The sequence below is a fragment of the Coffea arabica genome, chromosome 3e (assembly GCF_036785885.1).
Source record: "Coffea arabica cultivar ET-39 chromosome 3e, Coffea Arabica ET-39 HiFi, whole genome shotgun sequence".
In the NCBI taxonomy this organism is placed as follows: Eukaryota; Viridiplantae; Streptophyta; class Magnoliopsida; order Gentianales; family Rubiaceae; genus Coffea; species Coffea arabica.
Window position 1 is genome coordinate 7,767,401 of NC_092315.1, and position 23,320 is coordinate 7,790,720.

General features: G+C 34.9%; 1 protein-coding gene and 2 long non-coding RNA genes across 7 annotated transcripts; 2 read left to right on the plus strand and 1 right to left on the minus strand.

The window, feature by feature from the left end:
- The first annotated feature begins 1,352 nt into the window (after positions 1–1,352).
- Positions 1,353–3,839, plus strand: LOC140038950 (uncharacterized). Its single transcript, XR_011842456.1, has 3 exons — positions 1,353–1,504; positions 2,884–2,942; positions 3,669–3,839. It is a non-coding gene; the product is annotated as an uncharacterized lncRNA (long non-coding RNA).
- A 5,133-nt stretch (positions 3,840–8,972) lies between these two features.
- On the minus strand, positions 8,973–13,090 carry LOC113736333 (reticulon-like protein B13). Of its 5 annotated transcripts, none has more exons than XM_027263252.2 (7): positions 12,850–13,066; positions 12,644–12,738; positions 12,253–12,336; positions 10,153–10,216; positions 9,865–10,045; positions 9,542–9,753; positions 8,973–9,364 (listed from the first exon to the last, which is right to left on the minus strand). In XM_027263252.2, exons 1-7 carry the CDS (start codon positions 12,920–12,922, stop codon positions 9,315–9,317), a joined length of 759 nt encoding a protein of 252 aa, XP_027119053.1. In that variant the 5' UTR covers positions 12,923–13,066; the 3' UTR covers positions 8,973–9,314. The 5 variants fall into 5 exon arrangements, with proteins under 5 accessions (XP_027119053.1, XP_027119052.1, XP_027119050.1 ...); XM_027263251.2 differs by having other exon boundaries at positions 9,181–9,364; positions 9,865–10,057; positions 12,850–13,090; XM_027263249.2 differs by having other exon boundaries at positions 9,181–9,450; positions 9,865–10,057; positions 12,850–13,090.
- Positions 13,091–15,042: 1,952 nt separating this feature from the next.
- LOC140038626 (uncharacterized) lies at positions 15,043–16,376 on the plus strand. Its single transcript, XR_011842202.1, has 2 exons — positions 15,043–15,743; positions 15,909–16,376. It is a non-coding gene; the product is annotated as an uncharacterized lncRNA (long non-coding RNA).
- Positions 16,377–23,320: the final 6,944 nt, after the last annotated feature.

Consider the following 23,320-nt stretch of genomic DNA (forward strand, 5'->3'; position numbering starts at 1 on the left):
GCTAAAATTTGTGGCATCAACAAATTCACCACCGCCATCTTTCTTCAATTTCAATCATCTTTCTTCAATTTCTTCAATTTCAACATAGGTTTGGCAATATCCATCTTAAACCTTTTCAATATGTCATATGCATATTTCTTCTGCGTAATAAATATGCCATGATCTGTTTAAGAACCTCAATGCCAAGAAAATATGACATTAATCCCAGGTCAATCATATCAAAATGACTAATCATAGCCTTCCTGAATTCAGAAATTACTTAGGGATTATTGTCAATAAAAATTAGATCATCCATATATAAGCATACAATAAGAATATCACCAGAATTAGATTTGATATACAAAGTATGCTCATATGGACATCTATGGAAACCATTCCCAATAAAGTAAGAGTCTATACGAGTATACCAAACTCGAGGAACTCGTATCAAACCATATAAAGTCTTCTTTAACATGTAGACTTTATTTTCTTGGCCTTTCTTTATGTAACTTGCAGGTTGCTCAACAAATACTTCCTCTTCAAGAATTTCATTCAAGAAAATAGATTTCACATTCATTTGATAAATCTTTCAAGAATTATTTACAGCAATAGATATAATCATGTGAACAATATCAAGTCTGGCAACTAGAACAAAAACTTCAAAATAATCAATACTTGTCTTTTGCCAATGTTTTTCAGAACCGGACCGGACCCGCCTGTTTGACTGTGAGGACCCGTAAAATTCTTTATATTTTTCTTAAAATTCCCTTTAATTTGGAATTTATTCGAATTTATTACTTTACAATGACTTTAATATACATTCACTACCCCAATAGCTACAAATAATCATAAAAACAAGGGTTCCCTTTTTACCTTCATCGTTACAAAAAAATTAGGGTTTTTACGTCTTTTCGTAATGTGAGTAATCGGTGCAGAGTGTGTACTACATTTGGTGAGTAAGAGTGACTTTTAGATGAGAAAATAATTTGTGATTAGAAGTAATAATAATAAGTTAGTGAATTATAAGTTAAAACCCTAGTATACGCGATTTAAGGAAAATCGGCTCGAACCGGCAGGTATCGCTCACTACCGATTGACCACACCACTTGACTACCACTTCCTCACCATAAAATATCATTGATATTAGTGCAAAATATCTCCCTCATCCTCAGCCCTCTTAGCCGAAATATTTGACCAAAAAAAATGCAAGGAAAAGAAAAATTTTAAGATGGATTTTGATTGCAACAAGTGGCAACCATCCCTTAAGTGTTAACCAACCAATTTTCCTCCATATTTATCATCAAAAAACACACAAATTGCCCTCATTTTCCTCCTCCTAGCCGTGAACAAGAGAGAGTGTGTGAGCAAGAGAAAAACAACTTCATTCCATCTTGATTTGCACCATTTGAGTGAAAAAAACAAGATTCTAAACCGATTAACTTGTAAATTGGAAGTTTGGGAAGCTTAGGGAACTAAAAATTTCAAGGGGAAGTGAAGGAAAACACTAGCAAGCTCTAGTTTTGAGGTAAAATGGCTGACCACTCTTTTTTTTTTCCCTTAATCATGTTGGAGTTGTTTAGTAACTTGTACTTGTTATTGTGATGCTTAAATCAAGAGAATTTGGATGATTGGGGTGATGCACTTGAGTTAGGGTTTGAATGATTTCCTTCTCATACTTGTTGTATGGATGGTATATGATGTATACAAGCTTGTATATGAGGTGGTAGTGATGGTTTTAAACTAGAAATGGGAATTATATCTTGATTGTAGCCAATTTCCAGAATTGAAGTTAGTATGCACCCTGTTCTGCCCGGTTCTAGTTCACCATGTTAGAGGCCGAATTAGGCTTAGCATAAAACATAAAAGTTGTAGAGAATGATGTTTTATAGTTTTATGTAAATTTTCATCTCAATCCGAGCATTGTAGTATGTGAAAATACAAATATACCCCTGACTGCCATAGGTAGAACTTTAGGGACAGTTTTGACATTTCACCAATTTGACCGCAGCTGTTCACCCTAATGCGTACTGAATTAGCATTTAGCCAAAACACAAAAGTTGTAGTACTATATCTTAGTTTTCCAACGCCTCTAGAATCACCTCGATTGGACTTCGGTAGCCTAAGTTATTGTCATTTAAACATAGCGCAGTTAACTGACTTGTTTGTGCGATTATGATTCAGTAATTTCAAATTTTGACCTAGATACACTACGAACTGGACTAGGTGGTCTTCATAAAAGTTGTAGCTCTCTACCTTAGCTTCAAAACGGTATAAATTGCACCTCAATCCGATAAGCGTAACTTCGGTGGTGTCTGTTACGCAAAACAACGTCAAATCTGTCTTGTGCTAAACTTCATTTCCGCACATGTCCTTAGCTTGATTTTGTACTTATATGACTTTGAACCTATTGAACGGCTATTGAAATGAGATTATTTTGTGTGTAATTGTGGGGTTGATTGAGGAAAAGAATGAAGCCATAAATGGCTGGAAAATAGGTAAACACAAAGGGCGTGCTACCCAAATTTACGCCCGATGATTAGAGAAATATACTCGCGACTTGAGTAAGCCTTGAGAGCGAATACCACTTGAACCATCTAGGCTATTTGCATCTTCTTTAGTCGAGGGAAATGAGCTAAAATTTTGCCGGAACTCGTACCCTTGAAAAGTGAACGTAATGACCCCTTTCAAAATACGATTTTCCGGTCTTTGACACCAAAGCGCGATTTCTAGAGTCTAAATCACGTCTTGATCAAACTTAAATGAGCGAGCATGAATTTTTTTGGGATTTGATAAGTATCTTGAATATTACTTAATCGAGTTGCATTTACTTGATTTTCTTGAAGTAAAACTCCTATGTTTCGAACTCTAGAGAGTTTTACCTTCGTAAATGATATTTTATCGCAGATTTGGACTCCAACCAAGGAGTTGGACCTGAACGTGATTTTGAGAGGCACTAGACTTTGGTGAGTGCTTCCAAATACCTGATTGAACTGGACTCTTATTTTCAATACTTGACTAATGTGATTTAATGATATGTCATTTGTTTGATCGGGCAAGAGTGTACTTTATCGCACTTGCCCTAATATGAGATATACTTGTTTATTGTTGCAATGGATTTGATATATTTGTATATGGTGCGCACTTCCTAGAATTCCAGAAACCTTGTGGCGAGTTACTCGAGTCGAGCCGGCAAGGGTTTGGTCGATTGGGTAATGAACCCTGGGTCTTTTGTTTTGTCGAGTGGAGTGATATCTTCTCGACTAATCGGTATACTCGAGTATTACCACCAGTGTTTATTGAGGATTTTGGGCCCAGTAGGGGGTGTGAATGGTGGACGGAGAGTAGTGTAAGTGGTGCTCTACTGGATTGGTTACTTACTTGAAGGTTGACGGAGTGTCAACTATTACTTGATCAAACTCTGGTGATGCAATGGGAATTTGGCTCCTGAGAGCCATCCATATCCTTATACTTTGGAATGATATTGCTTATTGGATTATTGTTTCTTCTGAAAAACTTTTACACTCGCTCACTTTGAGATTTGTTACTTGAAGTATTATTGTTCACTTTTATGAACTCTTGATGCTCATTAATTTGCTACGATGATATTCGTACTTTTAAAAATGGTCAATTCGTTATTTGGAACCTCACTGGGTTTTTAACTCATTCCATGCCATTTGTTTTCCTTACAGGGGTACGAGCGAGGCGTGAGACGTGTACAGACTAGCGTAGTCTAGTTGTTTTGACTTTTGTAATTGTACTCGTACTAGTCGTTCGATTAGAGTTGAATGTACTGAGAACTTAACTCTTTTGATGTATTTGGGACTGTATGGATGGTTGAGATAGAAATGGATGTATTCGTATGTTCCAAACTTGGGAACTATTATTTCATTTATTATTGAGATTGCATCTTATTTTATTTGATGTGAGTGAGTGAGTCCTGGCGAGAGTTAGGCAGGCGGTCCGCTAAACCCTAGGGTACGCCCAGGGGAAGGTGGGGACGTCACATTGACCGTGAATCGGACATGTCATCAGTCCGGTCCAATATCAAACCCGAAAGTTAATGAAAAACCGCTAGAAGCCGGACGAACCGTTAAAACCCATATAAACCGTAAACCGGTGATTCTTAATTTTTCAAGTTCATTACCTCAAATTCAAAACAATAGCAAGAATGAAGGCTACCAGGATTCAAACTTGAGTCTCCATGGCCATAATAAAGTATTCTTACCACTAAACCACAGCTAGAGGACAAGCTCTTGTTGTGAAGAATTTTACTTAACTAAAATAAAAAACTAAAATCAGATTAAATAAAAGAAACCCTATCATTAAGACAAGACACAGCAAAGTGCAAATGGCACATTTCACTTCCTCGGCTTCACTTCAGACTTCCTCGGCTTCTCCAGTTCTCCTCTTGATTTTTTTTTTATTTTTTCTTCGTAACCTTTGCACATCCAAATATCCATGACAGGATTATCACGTTATTATCGTTAGACGATTTATAGGCAAGTTGGAATTTGGAAACTTCAACTTTCACAAGATATTCGAGACTTCAGAGCTTTTCCATCTTGGTTAGTTTAATTTTTCCCTTTTGAAGATTTTTGTTTTCTATATTATCTTTAGTGGATTCTTTCGTATTTTCTTCTTTTTTTCCCCCAATTTTCATCCATTTCCTTATCCCTAATTGACGTTTTATTTTTGTTTTATTAGTTAAGGATGAAACTATGAATCATGAATTATTTTGCAGTCATGTTTGGATAAGCTATTTTTTGGATGAAGTATCAAATTAATAAAATTAGACATGTTTGGTTTCTAAATTTTGTATTTTTCGGAATTAATCTTTGGTTCCTTTGATAAAATTAATAAAATTAGACATGTTTGGAATTAATAAAATTTTTGTTTTAAATTTTGTATTTTTCGGAAATAGAGAAGCCCAGATGTCTATTTTTTGTTCCTTTGATGTTGTTTGTTTGCATGTAACATTTGTATGCTATGAACTCCATCTTCTGTGTTTTCTATCTCGCTAAAGTAATTAGTCTACCGAGTGCTCATTCATCTTGAGTTTTATAGGTTTCACTGAAGCAACAAAAATAAAGACATGTTTTTACTTGTTTATTATCTTTTGCAGCTAGTAATTAAAGTCTACTTCTTCTTTAAGAATGTAGTTTTAACAGTAAAAACTCTTTACTTTTGGTTTGTTGGTGTACATGCTTGGCCATCTAACGAGTTGCATTTTTAGTTTGAGCACATGGATACAAATACTTGTCTATTAGTCTATCAAAGGGACAACGATCCTTTTGTGCTAGTGCTAATAATGTATATATTTTTTAGCTTCACATAAACAAATGTTTTGATTAACAACTATATTGGCATTGCTTTGGGCAAATTTAGACTCACATACATTGGTTGAAAAAATACAGTTTTGCATAATGATTGGTAATATAACATGTTAATTAGTGATGTTTAGTGGCAATTAATTTTTTATGTGTTTAGTTGTATCTTTGTTTTTCAAAATTTTTTGGCTTTTTTTTGAGTTAGAGCAATTAAATTTATATTTTTGTAATAAAATTTTAACTTTTTTAGGCTAAGTTGATGAAATTGTGAAGATGGTATTGTTGCCTATCATGCCACTGATGGAAGTTTGTTATTGAAATTGTTTGTTTTAAATATGAGTTGGACTTTTTTATGGACTTTTTTAGGATTGTAAAAAAATTTCAACATTTATTTTATTTATTTTTGTATTTTTATTTGTGATAATTGGTGAACATTTGGATTATATCTATTTATGTTTGTAATGAATTTATAAAAACTTCTGGTGAATTATGATATTTTAGTTGTTTTTATCATTCCAGGTTTTATGTATAACTTTTAGGAAATTTATTATTATCCCAACTTAAATTTAGTTATGTTGGTGAATTCATTTTAGGGACTTAAGTTATCAATAACCATGGTAGATTGTGCATTAGCCATCAAGTTCAAGTGTAGAGTGAAGACCTGTGAAGTACTTAGCACTAAAGTTGCAAAAAAAAAAAAATCGGTGAATCGGCCGGTCGGACTGCGAACCAACCCCCTCTCTGGTTCGTTGGCCGGTCCGAGTTTAAAAACATGCCTTTTGCTTGTATCTTTTAACCACGAATCTTGCTTTGCAACGATCTACTTCTCCAGTTGACTTGTACTTGGTCTTGTATACCCACTTGATACCAATTGACTTCTTCCCATATGGAAGCGTAGTTAGCTCCCATGTCTTATTTTTCTCAATTGATATATTTTGTCGTCCATTGCTTGATTCCAGTGATCATCTTTGACGGCCTCCTCAAAGGTAACTGGATCACAATATGCAAATAAAGCAAAGTTTACAATATTTTCATCAGTCAATTCATTATCGTTACCAACAACATAATCCTCCAAGCAAGCTAGCATGCGCGTTCTCGTTATGGACAACTGGATGACTGCATAGGATTTGATTGCATCCTGGAAGATGAAGAATCACCAATTGTTTGGATCGCTCTACTGGCTGATTAGAAGAATTCCCTTCATCCAAGTAAAACGGCATTGGTGGATTCTTTGGTGTAGAATCTCTAACTTTCTTAGATCAATCCCAAACATCTTGCTCATCAAATGTGACATATCTGCTAATAATCATCCTTCCTGTATTTGGGTTGAACAGTTTGTAATCTTTGGTTTCATGACTATAATCAAGAAAAATGCAGTTTTTTGCTTTCTCATTTAATTTTTTTTCTAATAACATTTGGAACATGGGAATAGGCAAGACAATCAAATAGTTTTAAATGAGAAATATTTGGTTTCTTACAAGTCCATAACTCTTGTGGTGTCTTTCCAAAATTGCATCACGTATGAGACATGTTAGAAATATATACAACGCAAGCAACTGCTTCTGTCCAAAAACCTTTATGCATGTTCTTGGCATGTATCATTGATCTCACCATACCAATTATAGTTCAATTTTTCCTCTCTGCTACTCCATTCTGTTGAGGAGTGTATCTGATTGTAAACTGATGTTTAATTTCATGTTTCTTCAGAAAATCAACACAGACAATAAACTCAGTGCTTCTATCAGTTCTCAAAAATTTAATAAATTGGTCACCTTACTTCTCAACATATACTTTAAAACTCTTTAAAATATCACAAGTTTCAGATTTATTCTTCAAAGAATATACCCAAATTTTACTGCTAAAATCATCAATGAAGGTAATAAAATAGTTACTACCTCCATTGGAAGATACCTCTACTAAGCACAGGTCTGAATGTATCAATTCCAACAGACGACTAGCCCTCCAAACCTTGCCTTTAGAAAAGGTCTCTGTGTTTCTTTCCCAAAATAAAAGACTCGCAGTACTGTGTAGAAAAATCAAATAGCAGATAGTCCATACATCATTTTTTTTTGGCAAGAAAATTCAAACTCCCAAAATTCATATGACCAAAACGCATATGCCACAGCCAAATATCATCAAAAACAATAGAACTAAACCAAGGTAAATCATGACAATTAAGAGTGATAGGCCATATGTGGCTAGAGTTCATGTATACCTTTGCTATTAGTCCCAAACGATCATCACTAATAGTGCCGTATTTGAATCGCAAACCATATCCTTTCTCAATAAGTTGCCCAAGACTCAGTTATGATAAAGGTTTGGCACATAGAAGACATCAGAGATAAAATTAGATTTTTCATTCTTCAAAACAATTCTGATTTTTCCTTTCCCAAGCACAGTCACTCTTTCATTGGTGTCAAACTTAACAAAAGATCTAAAAAATTCATTAGCAAACATATTTTTGTCATCACACATATGATTACTGCAACCAGAATCCAAAACCAATTTTTCTTTTTATTTTCTTCCACCCCTGAATTAGAGAATAAAATAGTTTCAACCTTTACACCATTATTCTCTACCATATTAGTATGCTCACCTTTATTATCAAAATTATACCAGCACTCACTTTTATAACGAACAATTTTTTTGAAATTATGACACTGAATATTATGTCTGCGAGAATTATTATTTTCTAACTCACTATTGGGATAATTATTGTTACCTTTCTGTTGCTAAAAATTACCTCTGCCATGACTTCTAAAACTGCCTCTACTACGGTCTTGTTCTTTTCCTCTAAAATTTTGATTTTTCTAACTGAAGCCATCACCCTTCTCCTTGGATTTATCTATCTGCACCTACAATACTCTCCCCGCCATTTCTTTTTCTATACCGTCTTCCAAATTTTCATTAATTCTCTATTCATGAAGATTTAATGAATCTCGCAATTCTTCAATGGTCATAGTTGAGAGATCTTTTGTCTTTTGAATCACAGCAACCACATGATCAAATTTCATGGGTAAAGTATTGAGAATTTTTTCTACTAGCACCTCATCATTGAGATCATAACCATTGTGTTTGATCTCATTTTTTATATCAATCAGTCTGAAAAACTATAATTCAATGGTCTCTGATTTTTCCATGGTGATCAACTCAAATTTCCTTTTTAACATCAGTGAATTATTTTTCTAAACTATGTCAACTCCTTTGTATATTTTCGCCAAAATATCTCATGCTTGTTTTGAAGTTTTGGCATTAGCAAATTTTTCAAAAATCGAAACATCAATTGCCTAATGGATTTGAGACAACGCCATACTTCCTTGTCTCTTGACATTTTCTTCTTTATCTGCAGCAATATCTTACTGAACAAATCAAAACAAATTATATGCATCTAGATGAGTTTCCATTTGCATTCTCCAAAAACTGTAATCTTTTTTTCCGGTGAGTTTTGGTACTGTACAAATAATATTACTTGACACAGTTGATGCAGCCATGTCTTACAATAAAAGTGGATCTAATACCACTATGAAGGCCTACAAAAACAATCAATAAAAGTCACAAAACTTTCACGATTGAATGAAACCATGAGAAGACAAAATAAATCCCGAGGCCTGAATCTTTTCTTTCTCTGATGGACCAAAACCTATGGTGTATATATCAACTACCAAATACCAAAATCCAATTGAAATTTAAATTACCAAATCATACTAAGAATAGAAAATCACAACTAAACAATAAACTAAATCCTAAACAGACTTGGTTTAATAATCCTACATGATTCAATCTCAATCTGTTGAGCAATGGATCTGGTACCAAATGCCAATTGAAACTAACAAGAAGGTTGTTGAGAATTGGGACAGGAGTCCCACACAGCAAATTGACGGAACAACCAAAGAAATAGTTTCATTTCATGTTACATTACAAGCTGATATTATGTAAGAAATAGTTTCAATTCAGTCTGTTTCTTTCCTGCAGCCACTTTGCTTCTTATCCTCCCCAGCTTGTCTTTACTCAAGTCGTAATGCTTTTGAGACTCAAATACAAGGGCAGGCTGACAACCCCTGCAGGTAAATTGCATTCCATAACTCTATGATCGTCTCCTTATGATTAACGTAAATTGCAGGTACAGTCATACCCAACACAACCCCTGCATGCAGCCATGCATAATCCCATAACGAACACAAATATCTTCTCCTTAAAATCAATAAAACAACAATAATTAATCTGGCAAGACTCACCCATGTAAACAATGGTAAGCAAATCAAAATGGGTAGCTATCCACGAAAGTAACCCCAGAGCACCTACAGTTGCCCCAAACACAGACCATTCCCTTTCCACACCCACCCGAAACAGCCATCGAATGCCTTCGTCAATCCATTCCCGAATCCCACGCCCCATTCCTTCAGCCCGCGACTCGCTTATCTCGATCCCTGAAAGGTCCAGGTCCTCACTGATAAAACACAAGTAATTAATCAAGCATTTTTTTTTAAGAAAAAAGAAAACTAACTGCTGATGGATAATTAATTACAAAAAAAAAACATACTAGCTGATGAATTCTTACTTTTTGAGGAGTCTATGAATATTGCCCCAAACAAAGATAAGTGTAACAAGGAGCATGGCCACCCGCGAGACAACTTCTACCACGTGATACTGATAGAGTTGGAGTGTTACCCAAGTTGCCGTGGCCACCAAAAGAACAAGGATGCTTAGATACATGCTTCTCCAGAATAACAAGTCCATTACTAAAGTCGCAACTAGTTTAATGAACAAATTAGTCATTGAATTTCAAAACCTAATTAAGTATATACGTATTTTATCTATCCTGTTGCTGTAAGATTATATGACATACCTGCAGCATGCGGGGTCTGCACCCCGACGGCTATAGGAGGTAAAGTGTCGTCGACGGGCATTTCCTTGGGAGAAAATCAAGGCAAAGTAATGAGTAGTAGTATTATGGAATTGATCAAAGCCAATTGCAACCGTGTATAGGGCAATTCAAAAGCTTTTCTTTTTATTTCCAATTTCTTTTTTTTTTTTTTAAATTGTAACTCAAGCTGCAAAATAAAAGATTAGTAATCGTGGTACGAGCCAGGGAGAGGAGGAAGGTGAACACAATAATCTAATCTTACATTGCCAATGACAACGGTAGAGTATAATATATGTCAAACAACAAAAACACACATGAACACAATGAATGAACATACTTTAGCAGTAAATATAAAATTGTGATAATTTTTTTTATTTTGCATAATTTTTAAAAACTTGTGCATAAAACAAAATTCTAACTCTATTCAAAAACATATAATCTCACATCACGAGTTACACACTACAATTGACTAGTAATTGTAGAGGCCCCTCATCTACAGGTGTGTCGTTTCTACCCTTTACTATTCCTCAAATTCCACCTAGATATTTTATAATGTTAATTATCTATGTCACTGAAAGGCTAAAAGCACAAATAGAGAGGGAAAAATCGAAAAAGAGAGAGAAAGAATCCAGCCTTCCTAACAATTTCCTAATTATTTAAAAAAATTATTTGAGGCATTTTCAAGGTGCAAATTTTTTTTCTAATTATAAAAAATTTTATTTTGCATTTCTTGTCCGGACTAATGACTTCTAAAATTTCAAAAGGTCATTCAATCTCATCCATATGTTGTAACTCTTAAGGACTTAACCTAATGTGTTATGAAAACTAAAAGTCCACAAGAAAAGGGTAATTTTGGAATAGAAATGATTTTTTACTCCGAAAATGAGTTTTTAAGCCATATCTTTTGAAATGGGTTGATAATGTTACAAAAAGTTGAAAATAAGGGAGGTATGTGAGATTTTTCAAGATTCAGGGTAACCAAATGATGTTTGTTATAAACTTCAGGGGAAGTTTTTGAAATTATCCCATTTTATAATGTTAATTATCTAAGGGTGCGTCTGATAAATCTGAAATTTGAAATCTGAAATTTGAAGTCTGAATTCATTAAATTATTGAATTGTTAAATATTAAATCTAATGCATTTGAAAGCACATCACATTCAGTGATAAGTGAATAACTTATTAAGTGCTGAATTGGGTTATTTAAATCACGAAAAAGCTAAAAGCACAAAAGGATGGTGAAAAAAAGTGGGAAAGAAAGGATCTACCAACGGAAAGAAAATGTCTTAAAATTGCTTCCAGGAACTTTCCATGCATGTGTTTTTGGGTCCAACGACAGTAATGACTTCTTCTCGATACATTTGACAAGGAAGATCAGGCTTGTTGGTATTCATTATTGGGCGATACCAAAAAGAAAAGGAAAAGACTAGAAAGCAGAAATCAAGTCTCCACCACAACTCTTGACATAATCAGGCTTGTTGTCTTAAAAACTGGTTTTAAGTGTTTGGATCCCCTGTTTAATGACATTTTTGCTTGCATGCATGCATGCGTCCTGCAATTATAATAACGACCATTTTGATACATTCCGAAAGGGATCTTGAGCCAATTTAAACACATGCCTGTTTGTCACCAAGAAAGGTAACATAATGGTTTCATTCTACTTAACATGATGATACCTATCACATACAGTTCCACAAAATACAGATATAAAGTGATGGCACATATATAATATATTCAGCAAGAAAGACAATAATGTTAAGCTACCATAACAAAATCTACTTGCAACATAAAAAATCCAAAATAGAATCACATGACTACACTATTAACACACCTACTTCATATGTGACTACACGCAAGCTAACACTTGAAAAACCCTCTTAACGATTGCTTATTGGATATCCGTCAGTCAAACAATTTTATATTATAGTAATGTTATTATCTAGGGTTCTTGTGCCGCTGGGACTACTGTTAATCCTTACGGCCATATGGTATTGCTTGCTTGTTCACAAACATGGCGCCATAATTTCAACAAGTTTACTTAAACCAGCAGCACGTTTCTTAACTTAAAAATCACCCCACTTACGGCCAGAGTTCCGATATCAGGTGTTGAAGATGTCGGGGACTGAGAAAGATCAGTTCTTCGAGCTCCATCTTCAGGACTAGGGATCTGTAGAATAATACAGAAGTCATTAATTTCTAGGCCAGAAAATGTACAGCTTCAACGTGATTATATTTGACACCAGCACTACTAGCTCGTATGAAAAAGATTCACCTTGTCAGTGTAAAAATATTTCACACTAGCTATGGTAAAATTATTACTCAGAATCAGCGAAATTTAGTTACATAATTAGACCACACGATCAATATCTTAAAATTGAATACTATAAAAACTAAGAACATCTAAATGCAAAATGTTTTGATCAAAGTTTGAAGGCATTAAATCGAACGAAATGCACATATACAAGTTCTTTAACCTGACAGATTGCTTCACTTAGTTTCTGCGAAGACGATCCTAAATTTCTTCCAGGGCTGAACATGGAGTATATCGTTCTAGATATATTTTCTTGTACTGAAGGAGGCAAAAACGAAGGTAATTAGTAAAGGGTATAAGGGAGTGAACCAAAAGAACCTAAGAAAAATACGAAATCGTTGCAAAGACTTCAGATCATAGTTCATTGACCTGCAACCTTCGGAGAGGACATGAGCAGATCTGCTATTGCATCTGTTAATTGCTCACTCGGTCTTTCTTTCATGATGATAATAATGAAATTCGGAAGTTGACCTTTCTTGCAATTCTCGAGTCGAGTCCAGTCCTTGGCCCCTAAACTTGTTCTTCCTCTCTAATTTCTATCGGACAAGATTTTCCCAACCCATTGCATCTAGATCTAACTAAAGAATTTTATAAAACCAGCCTTATTGAGTTTTGTTTCTTTTTCCTTTTTTTTTTTCAGCTAGCCTTGTTGATGTTGATAAGGAGAGGACCAAGACCCTAGGCCGAAACGTCAGCCACAAAAAATGACGGAAATATCTTGTCAAATTTCACTCTGTTATTGTATGTGAAATGCGCTAAGATTTGGTAGAGTGAGAGAGAAGGTTCAAACTTTACGTTTCGTCAATTTATTATAATTAAATGTGATATTATTTAAAAAATTTAAATGAGTACATAATGCATTTATTTGATCTGGTCATAGTTCAATTCCTTTCGAATTATCTCAAGATCTCGTCAAATCCTTCCTTTTTTACAGTACAGGAAGCTATGGTATTACAAAAAAAAAAAAAAAAGGGTTCGTGAAATGCAATCAATTGAAAAATGTCTCTGGCCTTGTTTTTGACTCAGTCAAATGTCTTTTTTATGGATCAAGCCATCAAGGCCGCCCATTTTGTGGAAACCACAATAATTGATGGGAAAACATGACCATCAGAGTCCGTAACTTGCACAACTTATGGCCACACATTCCATTAGTAAGCCAACTGGCAACTTGTACCTCCAATGGATTAACATAATTGCTCAAAAGCCCACTTGATTCTTACTGTCTTAAACAATGGGTCTTCTCTAATTCTCCTTTATCGCACGCACTAAATTGTATTTGGGAGATGACGCCGTTCTGATAAATTATATGTTATATAGATATAGTAATAAAAAGTATTCATTTCTCAATCTTATTTTTCTTATACAATAAAAAATGAAAATTAGCTTTTATGTGATTTTGTCATAAATGTTTATGCAACAAAATTCTAGAAATTCTAGATTACAAGCAAATGCAATTTCAAAATATTTAAAAGCACTAAAAGTGTCATTTTTCATAGCAAAAGCTAGATGTAGGGTAGGGTGCTGCAATGAAATTTGTCAAAATTTGAAAACCAACCAAAGAAAGACATTTGCAGAAAAGTGTCAAAATCTACTGGTCTTAAATGGACTTTTTGGACTGAGAAAGGAACGAAACATTTAAAACTTGAAAATTGTGAAATAGCATTCGAATATGAATAAATACTCTCTAAACTTTGAGTTTTCTTAAACATTTGATATTTTTGTAGTAATTTTTTAAATTCTGAAATGGCTTTTTTTTCCCTTTTTTTTTAGTGTAATTGTGAAATGGCTTGATGATTCATTAATAAACATTTACTTTTTTAGTAATTTTTTAAATTTAAGTTGGTAAAAAAAATTATCATTTACCATTAAAAATATCTCTAAAAGGTTTTATTTTCCAATACATCTTTTAACCTTATCAATGATTATTTTCCTCTCAATGACATTTCATCTAATAACTAATTGGGTGGCACAATGATATTTCGTCTGATAATAGATTATTTTCCAAAAACTAAGTGACGGGTGGCACAATGACATTTCATTTGATAACTTAAGTTACAAGTGGCAATTACAGAATGAGGTTTGGAAAAAAAAAAAAAAAAAAAAAAGGCCTCAAGACCTCATAGGTCTTAAATGTTCTTTTTGGATTTAAGAAAGTAATGAAATGCTAAAGACTTCAATTTGCTAAATGGCATTAGACATTGAATTTCTTGAACGACAATCACGAGCTTTTTTAACCAAATGAATTACCGGGAAAGTTGTATAAAAGGCAACCATTGTTTTGGTTTATATGTTGGAAGATGAATAGCCGTCGATAACTAGCTGTTGGTTAATATTAATAATGGACTCTTTTAGAAATTATAATATTAGAAGGGTCTTACAAAATATTAAAAAAAGTATTACTTGTTATAATATGGTTATCAAGCCATTAAAACTTTTGGTTAGATTACAATCCTAAATCCCGAGGAAACCACAAAAATCGGCAACTCTTGAGATTCCTCAAGAGACTTATAAACTACCCCAAACCCCCTAACAACCCCGATGTGGGAATGAACCCCTAAGCAGGACAGCCTCTACTATTCTTGGGAATAAACTCTTGAGGTTACCGACGTCTGTGATGGCACTACTATTCTAATTGAAATGTGCTTCTTGTTGTGTTGTCTACAACTGACACAGGTTAATCCAATTAATTTTGTTGTGAAATCACTAAAATGTGAATTCCGGATTGAGTAGACTGTGCTTCTATTTTGCCAAATTAGGGAACAATTCGGTAATTTCGGTTTTAAACTGAATTCTGAATTCTGAATTCCATCCTCCTTATCTACCCATTGCCACCACCACACTCCCCCTGGCGGCGTCGGCAACCTCTCTCTCCTAACTCTTGTTTTTCTTTCTTTCTTCCCTCTCTCTTTCCTCCTCCTCTCTCCCTTCCTCCCTTTTCCTTCTCTTATCTTCCTCTTCTCTTCCCCTCTTCCACTGCCACCCCTTCCCCTGCTTGTTGCATGACTAGAGCTGCAACGTTCGGGGAGGGGATGGCGAGGCAAGGGAGAGGAGGACGGGGAGTGAAAAAGAGGAAGAGGGAGGAGGGAAGAAAGGACCAAAAAAAAAAAGAGTCGTGCAAGACAGAGGGAAGAAAGAAAGATAGGAAAAAAAAAGAGTCCAGCGTCGGCCGATGGTAGAGGTGGTGGTAGACTGAGGTGTGGTGAGAAAGAAGAAGAAGAGAAAAGGAAAAAAAGTTTTTGTGTGTGCTTCAATACTTGAGATATGTATGTAAAAAAATTTGAAAATTTTTTGAGATTGCATCTAAAGTTAGTAAAAAACTTATAGAGAAAAAACTAGACAAAAAACTTGTCTTCCAAACAAATCTCATGATAGGGTATTGTTTAAATTGTTAATATATACTGATATTTGGTATTTGGACCTATCCACAGGGAAGTTGAAGTGAAATATGCTAAAAAGGGGGACCTGTTGGAGCAAATTGCTCCACACATGAGAGACTCCAAAAGAGCTTCACAAAACAGACGAATGACATTTTCCCTTTTGCTGACTAGGAGTCCTCCTACCAAGGGAAAAGGAAATACAAGGAATTTGATAGAGCTTCCTTTTTGTACCTGGACTCCAAATTCATGGGGGGCCACGAGAGATAGCATTAATCATTTTTCTTTTGGCTTTGAAAAAGGAACAAACAGATAGAAGGCAGAACGACTCTAGTTTTTAGCTTTAGCATAGTTTAGTTTTTTTCTTTCTAGGTTCCTTTGATGCACTCCGGGTGTTCGACAATATTCCCAACAGGGAAAACACCCTCTACTTCTTGCTTTCTAGTGACAGACGCGATGCTTTTACAATCAATTAATTTGCGTGAAAATTTATTTATGCGGCGTGGTTAAACCTTTCATCTAGTCAAGGATCAACTCGACGGCGCAGTCCCAAATATCTGTGAGATCTAACTAGTTTTCACGCGTTTCTTAATTTGTTAATATTTGCACGTTGTTTATTTGAATTTCCATGGGATTATTTTGGTAATTGGATGTCAAGGACCCGATGGTCAATTCGATTTATTAATCTCCTGCCAAATTAGTCAATTAAATCCGTAATTGTTTGATTGATTAATATTAGTGGCAACTGGCGTGTTTACACACTAGGGGAACGTGCAATCTAATTTAAATAACCCTCGTAGCGTGTTATTAATTAGGGTTAGGTTTTTCTAGTTATTAATGCAATTGAAAAATTAATTCCTACGGTCGTACCTAGGAGTATTTTCTGGTTAGAGATAATCAATGGTCGTACCTTAGTTATCAATAAATTAAGAAAAAATTGGTCGTTAGAGTTCGTCGGCGACTATAACTAGCCTATTAATAAATTAAGTGAACCTCTCTTGCATCAATGATCGGGTAAGTGGACTGTTTCTGAGTAGTTGTATCCTTGGCTAGAGTTTACCTATTCTTGATTTAATTCCTGCTATATTCGTGTTAGTTAATTATTTATTTTTAGTTGAATTGATTAATTATTTTTAGTTTCATTTCGATAAAAATCCCCCTTTACCAATTGGAATTTCAAAAAGATAAATATCTCCAGTCCCTGAGAAGACGACCCTACTTACTACTGTCTACCAGTTAGTAAATTTTGTCAAATAATTAATTCTGGTATATCGGATTAAGCAAACTCTTCGGGAACAGGGTGAATCAAGTAACTCATTGCACACCTAAAATCCCTGCTCCAGTACCTAGAATTGATTATTGACTGCTTTTATTGGCAACTAGATTTATTTTTATTATTACACAGGTTCGGTACCTATCATCTCATTCATTGTGTTTGGATAAGAGATTATTGGGAATAATTTTTTTAAAAAAAATACTATAACACGTTTTTGATGTGATATATGTAAGATAAATGGATGATTGAAAAATATGTTTATAATGCAAGTAAATCAGAATAAATAAGATGTAAATAATGTGTAATTCAAGCCAATTCAATTATTCCACGGCAAAACTGCAACTATTTCAGACCCCCAAATTCAACTGTGCAACTCCGTATTCTCATGACATTTTTCTACTAGTGGGGGAAAGGGCTGTGCGGAGGCAATAATGCTTTTATCTGCTGGTATGTTTCCTATCCATTAATTCATAGAGAAATTCCTTAGTTCATCTCTTGCAGAAACATCTCATTGGAGAGGAGGGGTCGGCAAATGCGAGTTAGAATGCAGCATCTTTAGAATACACAACCTACTGCGGAAGGTAAATGCGAGTGCTTATGAACCAGAGATCATAGCAATTGGACCATATCATCACGGAAAAGGCGATCTTATGAATATGGAGGGACACAAGGAGCAGTATCAGAAATTACTTCTTGGTCAAAATATTAAAAAATATGTTGAAGCAGTGGAGCCACTGAAGGAAAAAGCACAAAAATGCTATGCAAAGCCCATAAACCCTTCACCACAAAATTTTATCAATATGATGGGGTTAGATGGCTGTTTTATCATACAATTATTACTTCACTTCAACAGACAGAATGTGAGAGACAATAATGATCCTATTTTCAAACAGGATTGGATTCTAAACAGTTTACAGCGCGATTTAATGTTATTGGAGAACCAACTTCCTTTCTTCATGCTCCGCAAATTGTATGAAACACTTGAGCTTCCAAACCAAAATGGTGGATTGATTCGTCTTGCCTTGAACTTTTTCAGTGATCTTTTACCAGTTCAAATGTCAACACGCGAAAACGAAAATCCACTGGTGGGCATCAGACAATTGCTTGACGAAAACGAAAATCCACTGGAGGACATCAGACATTTGCTTGACTTGATTCACAGATTTTGGTCGACTTCAAAACTGGAGGCGCAAAATGATGTGAACAGGAGCACAGAAGAGTTCGACTTGATTTGTTGTTCCACACAACTTGCAGAGGCTAGAATGAAGTTAGAGAAATTCAACCGAAAAGACATATTTGACATACAATTCAACAATGGTTCACTGCAGATCCCAACGTTGGTCATTGAAGATAGGACGGAATCTTTCATCCGAAACCTCATTGCCTATGAGCAATATCGTGGTGGTGATCAAATCAACATTGTGATAGACTACGTGACATTCTTCGGTTGCCTCATCAAGTCTGAAAAGGATGTAACACAACTCTCCCGCCATGGAATCATTCTTAACCTTGTTGGTGAGCATGAAGTCATCTCTCAAATGTTGAACAAATTGAATATCTGCACCATTGGGCCAAGTAGAAACTTCCATTACGCTGAGATATTCGGAAGACTGAACATCCATTGCAACCATGGTTCAAAGTCGCGGTCGCGGTTGCGGTCGCGGTGTGGACCGTTCCACATCGGTCTCAGCATATCGGTCGCGGTCTCGGTGAGACTCGAATTTTTAAAATATTTAATATTCTAAAAATTGTAAAAAATATGATAAACAAATATAATTAAAAAATTAGTAAAAATAATAAAAATTCGAGTTGATTCGGGATGACTCGGTGAGATTCAGCCGTTTCAACCCTTCACGGTGACGTCTCGGCGAGTCACGTAACTTGGTATTGTTTCGTCTCGGACTAGACCGAGACGGTGACGACTCGAACGAGTCGTCTCGGTCTCGGCTGAGTCTTCGAACCATGATTGCAACAGAATTGTGAATCGATGGATGGCTAAGTTGAGGAGAAATTATTGCAACACTCCTTGGGGAATAATTTCAATTATTGTTGCCTTTCTTCTGCTACTACTTGCTTCGTTATAGACTATATTTTCGATTTTATCTTGGAAGAGCCATTAGTTTGACAAAGACCATCTGTTAGTTTGTCGAAGACTATGTAACAAAACATTTGAGTTTCTGTCTTCTTGAAACTTGCGAGCTTTGGATCAAGGACCATTGATTTTCAATGTTGTACTTCTATATTATATGGAACTATGTTTTTGTTTTCCACTAAAACCTTTTTGCTTTACCTTGTCAACTTTCATTATGCCATGTTTAGTCAAGAGTCAAATTCAAATCACTAATCATAAATCAAAATTTCAAAAGCATCTTGAATTTTCTATGCAAAGTGTTCGATTTCTAGGCTTTTAGCTAGGTTGTTTTTTCACTTTCAATGAGAAAACCAAAGTAAGGGTCAATTCTGTGCTTTCCTATTCTTGTCCTCTCTTCTTCGGCCAGAGCTTTTAGTCTATTTTGGTACTAACAACTTGCATGCTAAAGTCTGACATTTTCCAACTTTCTGTGGCAAATGGTTAGCTTGAGCAAAAATTCTTTACTACATGAAAGACTATACTTGAGACGTAGCTATCTCAGAAAATTGGTTTGTAATTTCCTTTCAAGCAGTGGATCAAGGTCCTATGATTCTGCCAGGTGTACAAGTTTTCAGGTTGTCGATGCCAAGTGTACAATTTGACAAGTTGTCGATGCCTGTACAATAATAAAAATCTAACTACTACCAAAAGCAGTCAACAATCAATTCCAGCTATTGGAGCAGGGACTTTGGATGTGCAATGGGTTACTTGATTCACTTTGATTCCGAAGAGTTTGCTTAATCCGATATACCAGAATTAATTAGTTGAAAGAAAATTATTAACTCGTAGATAGTGGTAAGTAGGCCTGTCAACGGGTCGGGTCTAGACCCGGATCCTGACCGGATCCGTGAAATTATTGCGGGTATGGGTAGGGATTTAATTCCGTTTCCCGGATCCGGATCCGGATCCGTTTTGTCAAACAAAAAAATGGGTCGGATACGGAATGTAGTATTCCGGCCCGTATTAGACCCGGATCCGGATATAAATGAATTAATAATTTAAAAAATATATATTTATCAATATAATTTGATTAGGATGATGTATTTGAATAAAGTCAATTTGATTTCTTTTCTTATTTGGTTTTTTCTTTGCATTAGTTAGAAATTAGTTTACAAATATATTTTTTTCTCATTTTTATTAGAAATTATAAATTCTGCTAAATTTGTTCGGGTAGACCCGACCCGGATCCGGGACCCGCCGGATCCGGATCCGGAACATAGAATAAAAGACCCGTCGGGTAAACGGGTCGGATCCGGATCCGGTATAGTAATTCGGGTCCGGGTCCGGAATAATGAATTCCGGCCCGGACCCGGCCCGTTGACACCCCTAGTGGTAAGTAGGGTCGAATCCATAGGAACTGGGGATAATTCGTTTCTTTCAGAGTTCGAAGTATGGGGGGGTTTGGAGAATATAAAATAACTGATTAACTAACTAATGCAATAACTAATAGAAATAAATAGGAGTTAATCAATAACCAATACGATTCTAATTAAAAGTGTAACTTTTCAGACACGGTCCATTCAACTGATCATCGATGTAAAGATAATCTAATTACTCATTACTCATTACTAGATTGGTTATAGTTATCATACACGCAATAAACAACCAATCTTTTCTTACTTTTTTGATAGTCAAGGTACGACCGTTAACTATTTCTCTAACCAAGAAATAACCGTAGGTACGACCGTAGGATTTAATTTCTCGATTGCATTAAGAATTAGAAAAATCCAACCCTAACCAACAAACACGCTACGAGGGTTTGTTTAACTTAACTCATACGTTTCTCTAACATGAAACCAATCATGCTAGTCGCCACTGGTATTAATCAATAGAACAATTACGAATTCAATTAATTAATATGATAGTAGATTATTTGGTTAATTCGAATATTGGACCCTTGACATTCAAATAACAAAACAATCATAAGCAATTAAACCAGAAAACATATGAATACCAATGAATAAAAGAAATAAGTAAGCTAATTCGATCTCACAGATGTTTGGAACTGCGTTTTCAAATTAACCCTTGACTAGAAAAAGGAGTTAGTTCTCCATTAATGGAGAACAATCCATGCGCATGTTTAGAGAAAGAGGCCCCCAAGACTTGACTTCCACAATTGGTTGAAAAGAAAGAAAAGATTGAAAGCCTCCCAGGGAGGAAGCTCGCGAAGAAGACAATGATGAATTAATCTCCCCTCCGTAGATATTGCTAGTCGACTCCTCCTCAAACGGTTCATCCTTTGCTTTTTTCCTTTTCGTTTTCTATTCGGACTTTACTACTAATAACACCGTTTGTTTCCTAAATAGAAAAAGGTAACTACTAAGATAATATTTCAAGTTCCCTAATCCAACACTAAAACTAATAATGAAGATTAAAATCTTCCTTCAAAAATTGCCTTGAATTCGACTCGAACTTGGAAATTGGTTTCGAACGTGTCACTATCAAATTAATTGAAAAATTGCCCATTTTTGTCACGTTTTGTTCTTTTTCCTACAATTAGCACAATTAACCAAATATAAGTAGAATCCGACAATTAAAGCAATGTTTGGCTAAAATCAATGGAAGAATAATTATAAATTTAGCAACAAAGTATGACCTATCAATTTTTTCCAAACCTAAGTCATGCTTGTCCTTAAGCATGAGAACACAAATCAAGTAATCAAATTCAAACAATGACTATTATTCAAATCTTCTATTGCCATGATACAGTTAAAATATATGTTAAGTATTAGCGGCAATTTTCAAGAAATATCTCTCTAGTTAGCTTTCGAGATCAAGAACTCCTTCAATTTATGACTAGCCAATCTAAGAATATAAAATATTCAACCAGCATTCATCAACAAATAGTTCGGTTATTAAGCAAAATCTCAATATTAAAATTCATGGAACAACGGGTTAACAATTCATTCAAGCATTTTCACATTTTTTTCACTATTAGTACACATTTTTTGTTTTCTAAAATATCCCCACACTTGAGTTTTTTTTTCAGGGGGAATACTTAGTCTTTAGTAATTTAAGTGTTTTGACACGAACTCCGATATTTGCCAAATGAAGGAACCCGGTTATTCAACCGTCATTGCTTAAAAATCACATACTTATAGGTATCGTCGATTTTTGATGCGAAAATCGACACTTCTAGTGAAAATCTCCGGTTACTAGGCAACGATACTAGCGGAGTATAGCCGAAAACTATTCATAAATAAGCACCAAATTAAAATTAAAAATCACACAAACCCGTTTCATTTCTTAAACATGGAGAAATACAATTAATAGCTAAACCAATTTACACAAAAAAATGCAAGACAAATATTTACAATATTTAGAGAAGTTAATCAAAAAATGTAAAAGTCATAAAATCTCAAATATTCGTCAAAAAGATACTCTGAAATTTAACCATGTTATACTTAATACCTTAGAGTGTAAAATTTTAGCAATAGAAAAATTTGAAACATCTAACCATCGTTTATCAGGAGCAATCCCAAATATGCACAAAAATAGGCAAAAATTGGATAAAATTCGATAAAATCAAACAAAAAATTCCAACAAAAATACCTACACTTGCACTTTTTCAATATATTATCAATATACTATTTCTCCCACACCTAAATCTTACATTGTCCCAATATAAGTAATAAAGAATAAAATACAAAGCAAAAAGGGACAACGAAACTTCTCTGATCATCAAAGCGAGGTTGTGGCACAGCTGTAGGTGAGAGGCAAAAGACATGTAAGTCTCGATGGCAAAACTGATGAAGATAAAGGCTATGATCGTCAGCTAAGGATGTCGGGTGGCTCACGATGGATGAGGAAGAATTACGTGCGATGAGCAGCGATAATTAGGAACCGACGACCCACGTTGAACAGCACAACAGTGGCGGTGAAATTTGAGGTCATTTGGTTGCGGTCTTGGGGTTGGAAAAGAAAAGAAAGGAATAAAAAGGAAATGGAGAGAAGAAGAAAAGAGAGAATGAAAGAAGAACGAAAAAGAAGAAAGAAAAAGAAGAAAGAAAGAAAGAAAGAAAAAGAAAAGGAAAAAGAAAAAGAAAAGAAAGGAAAAAA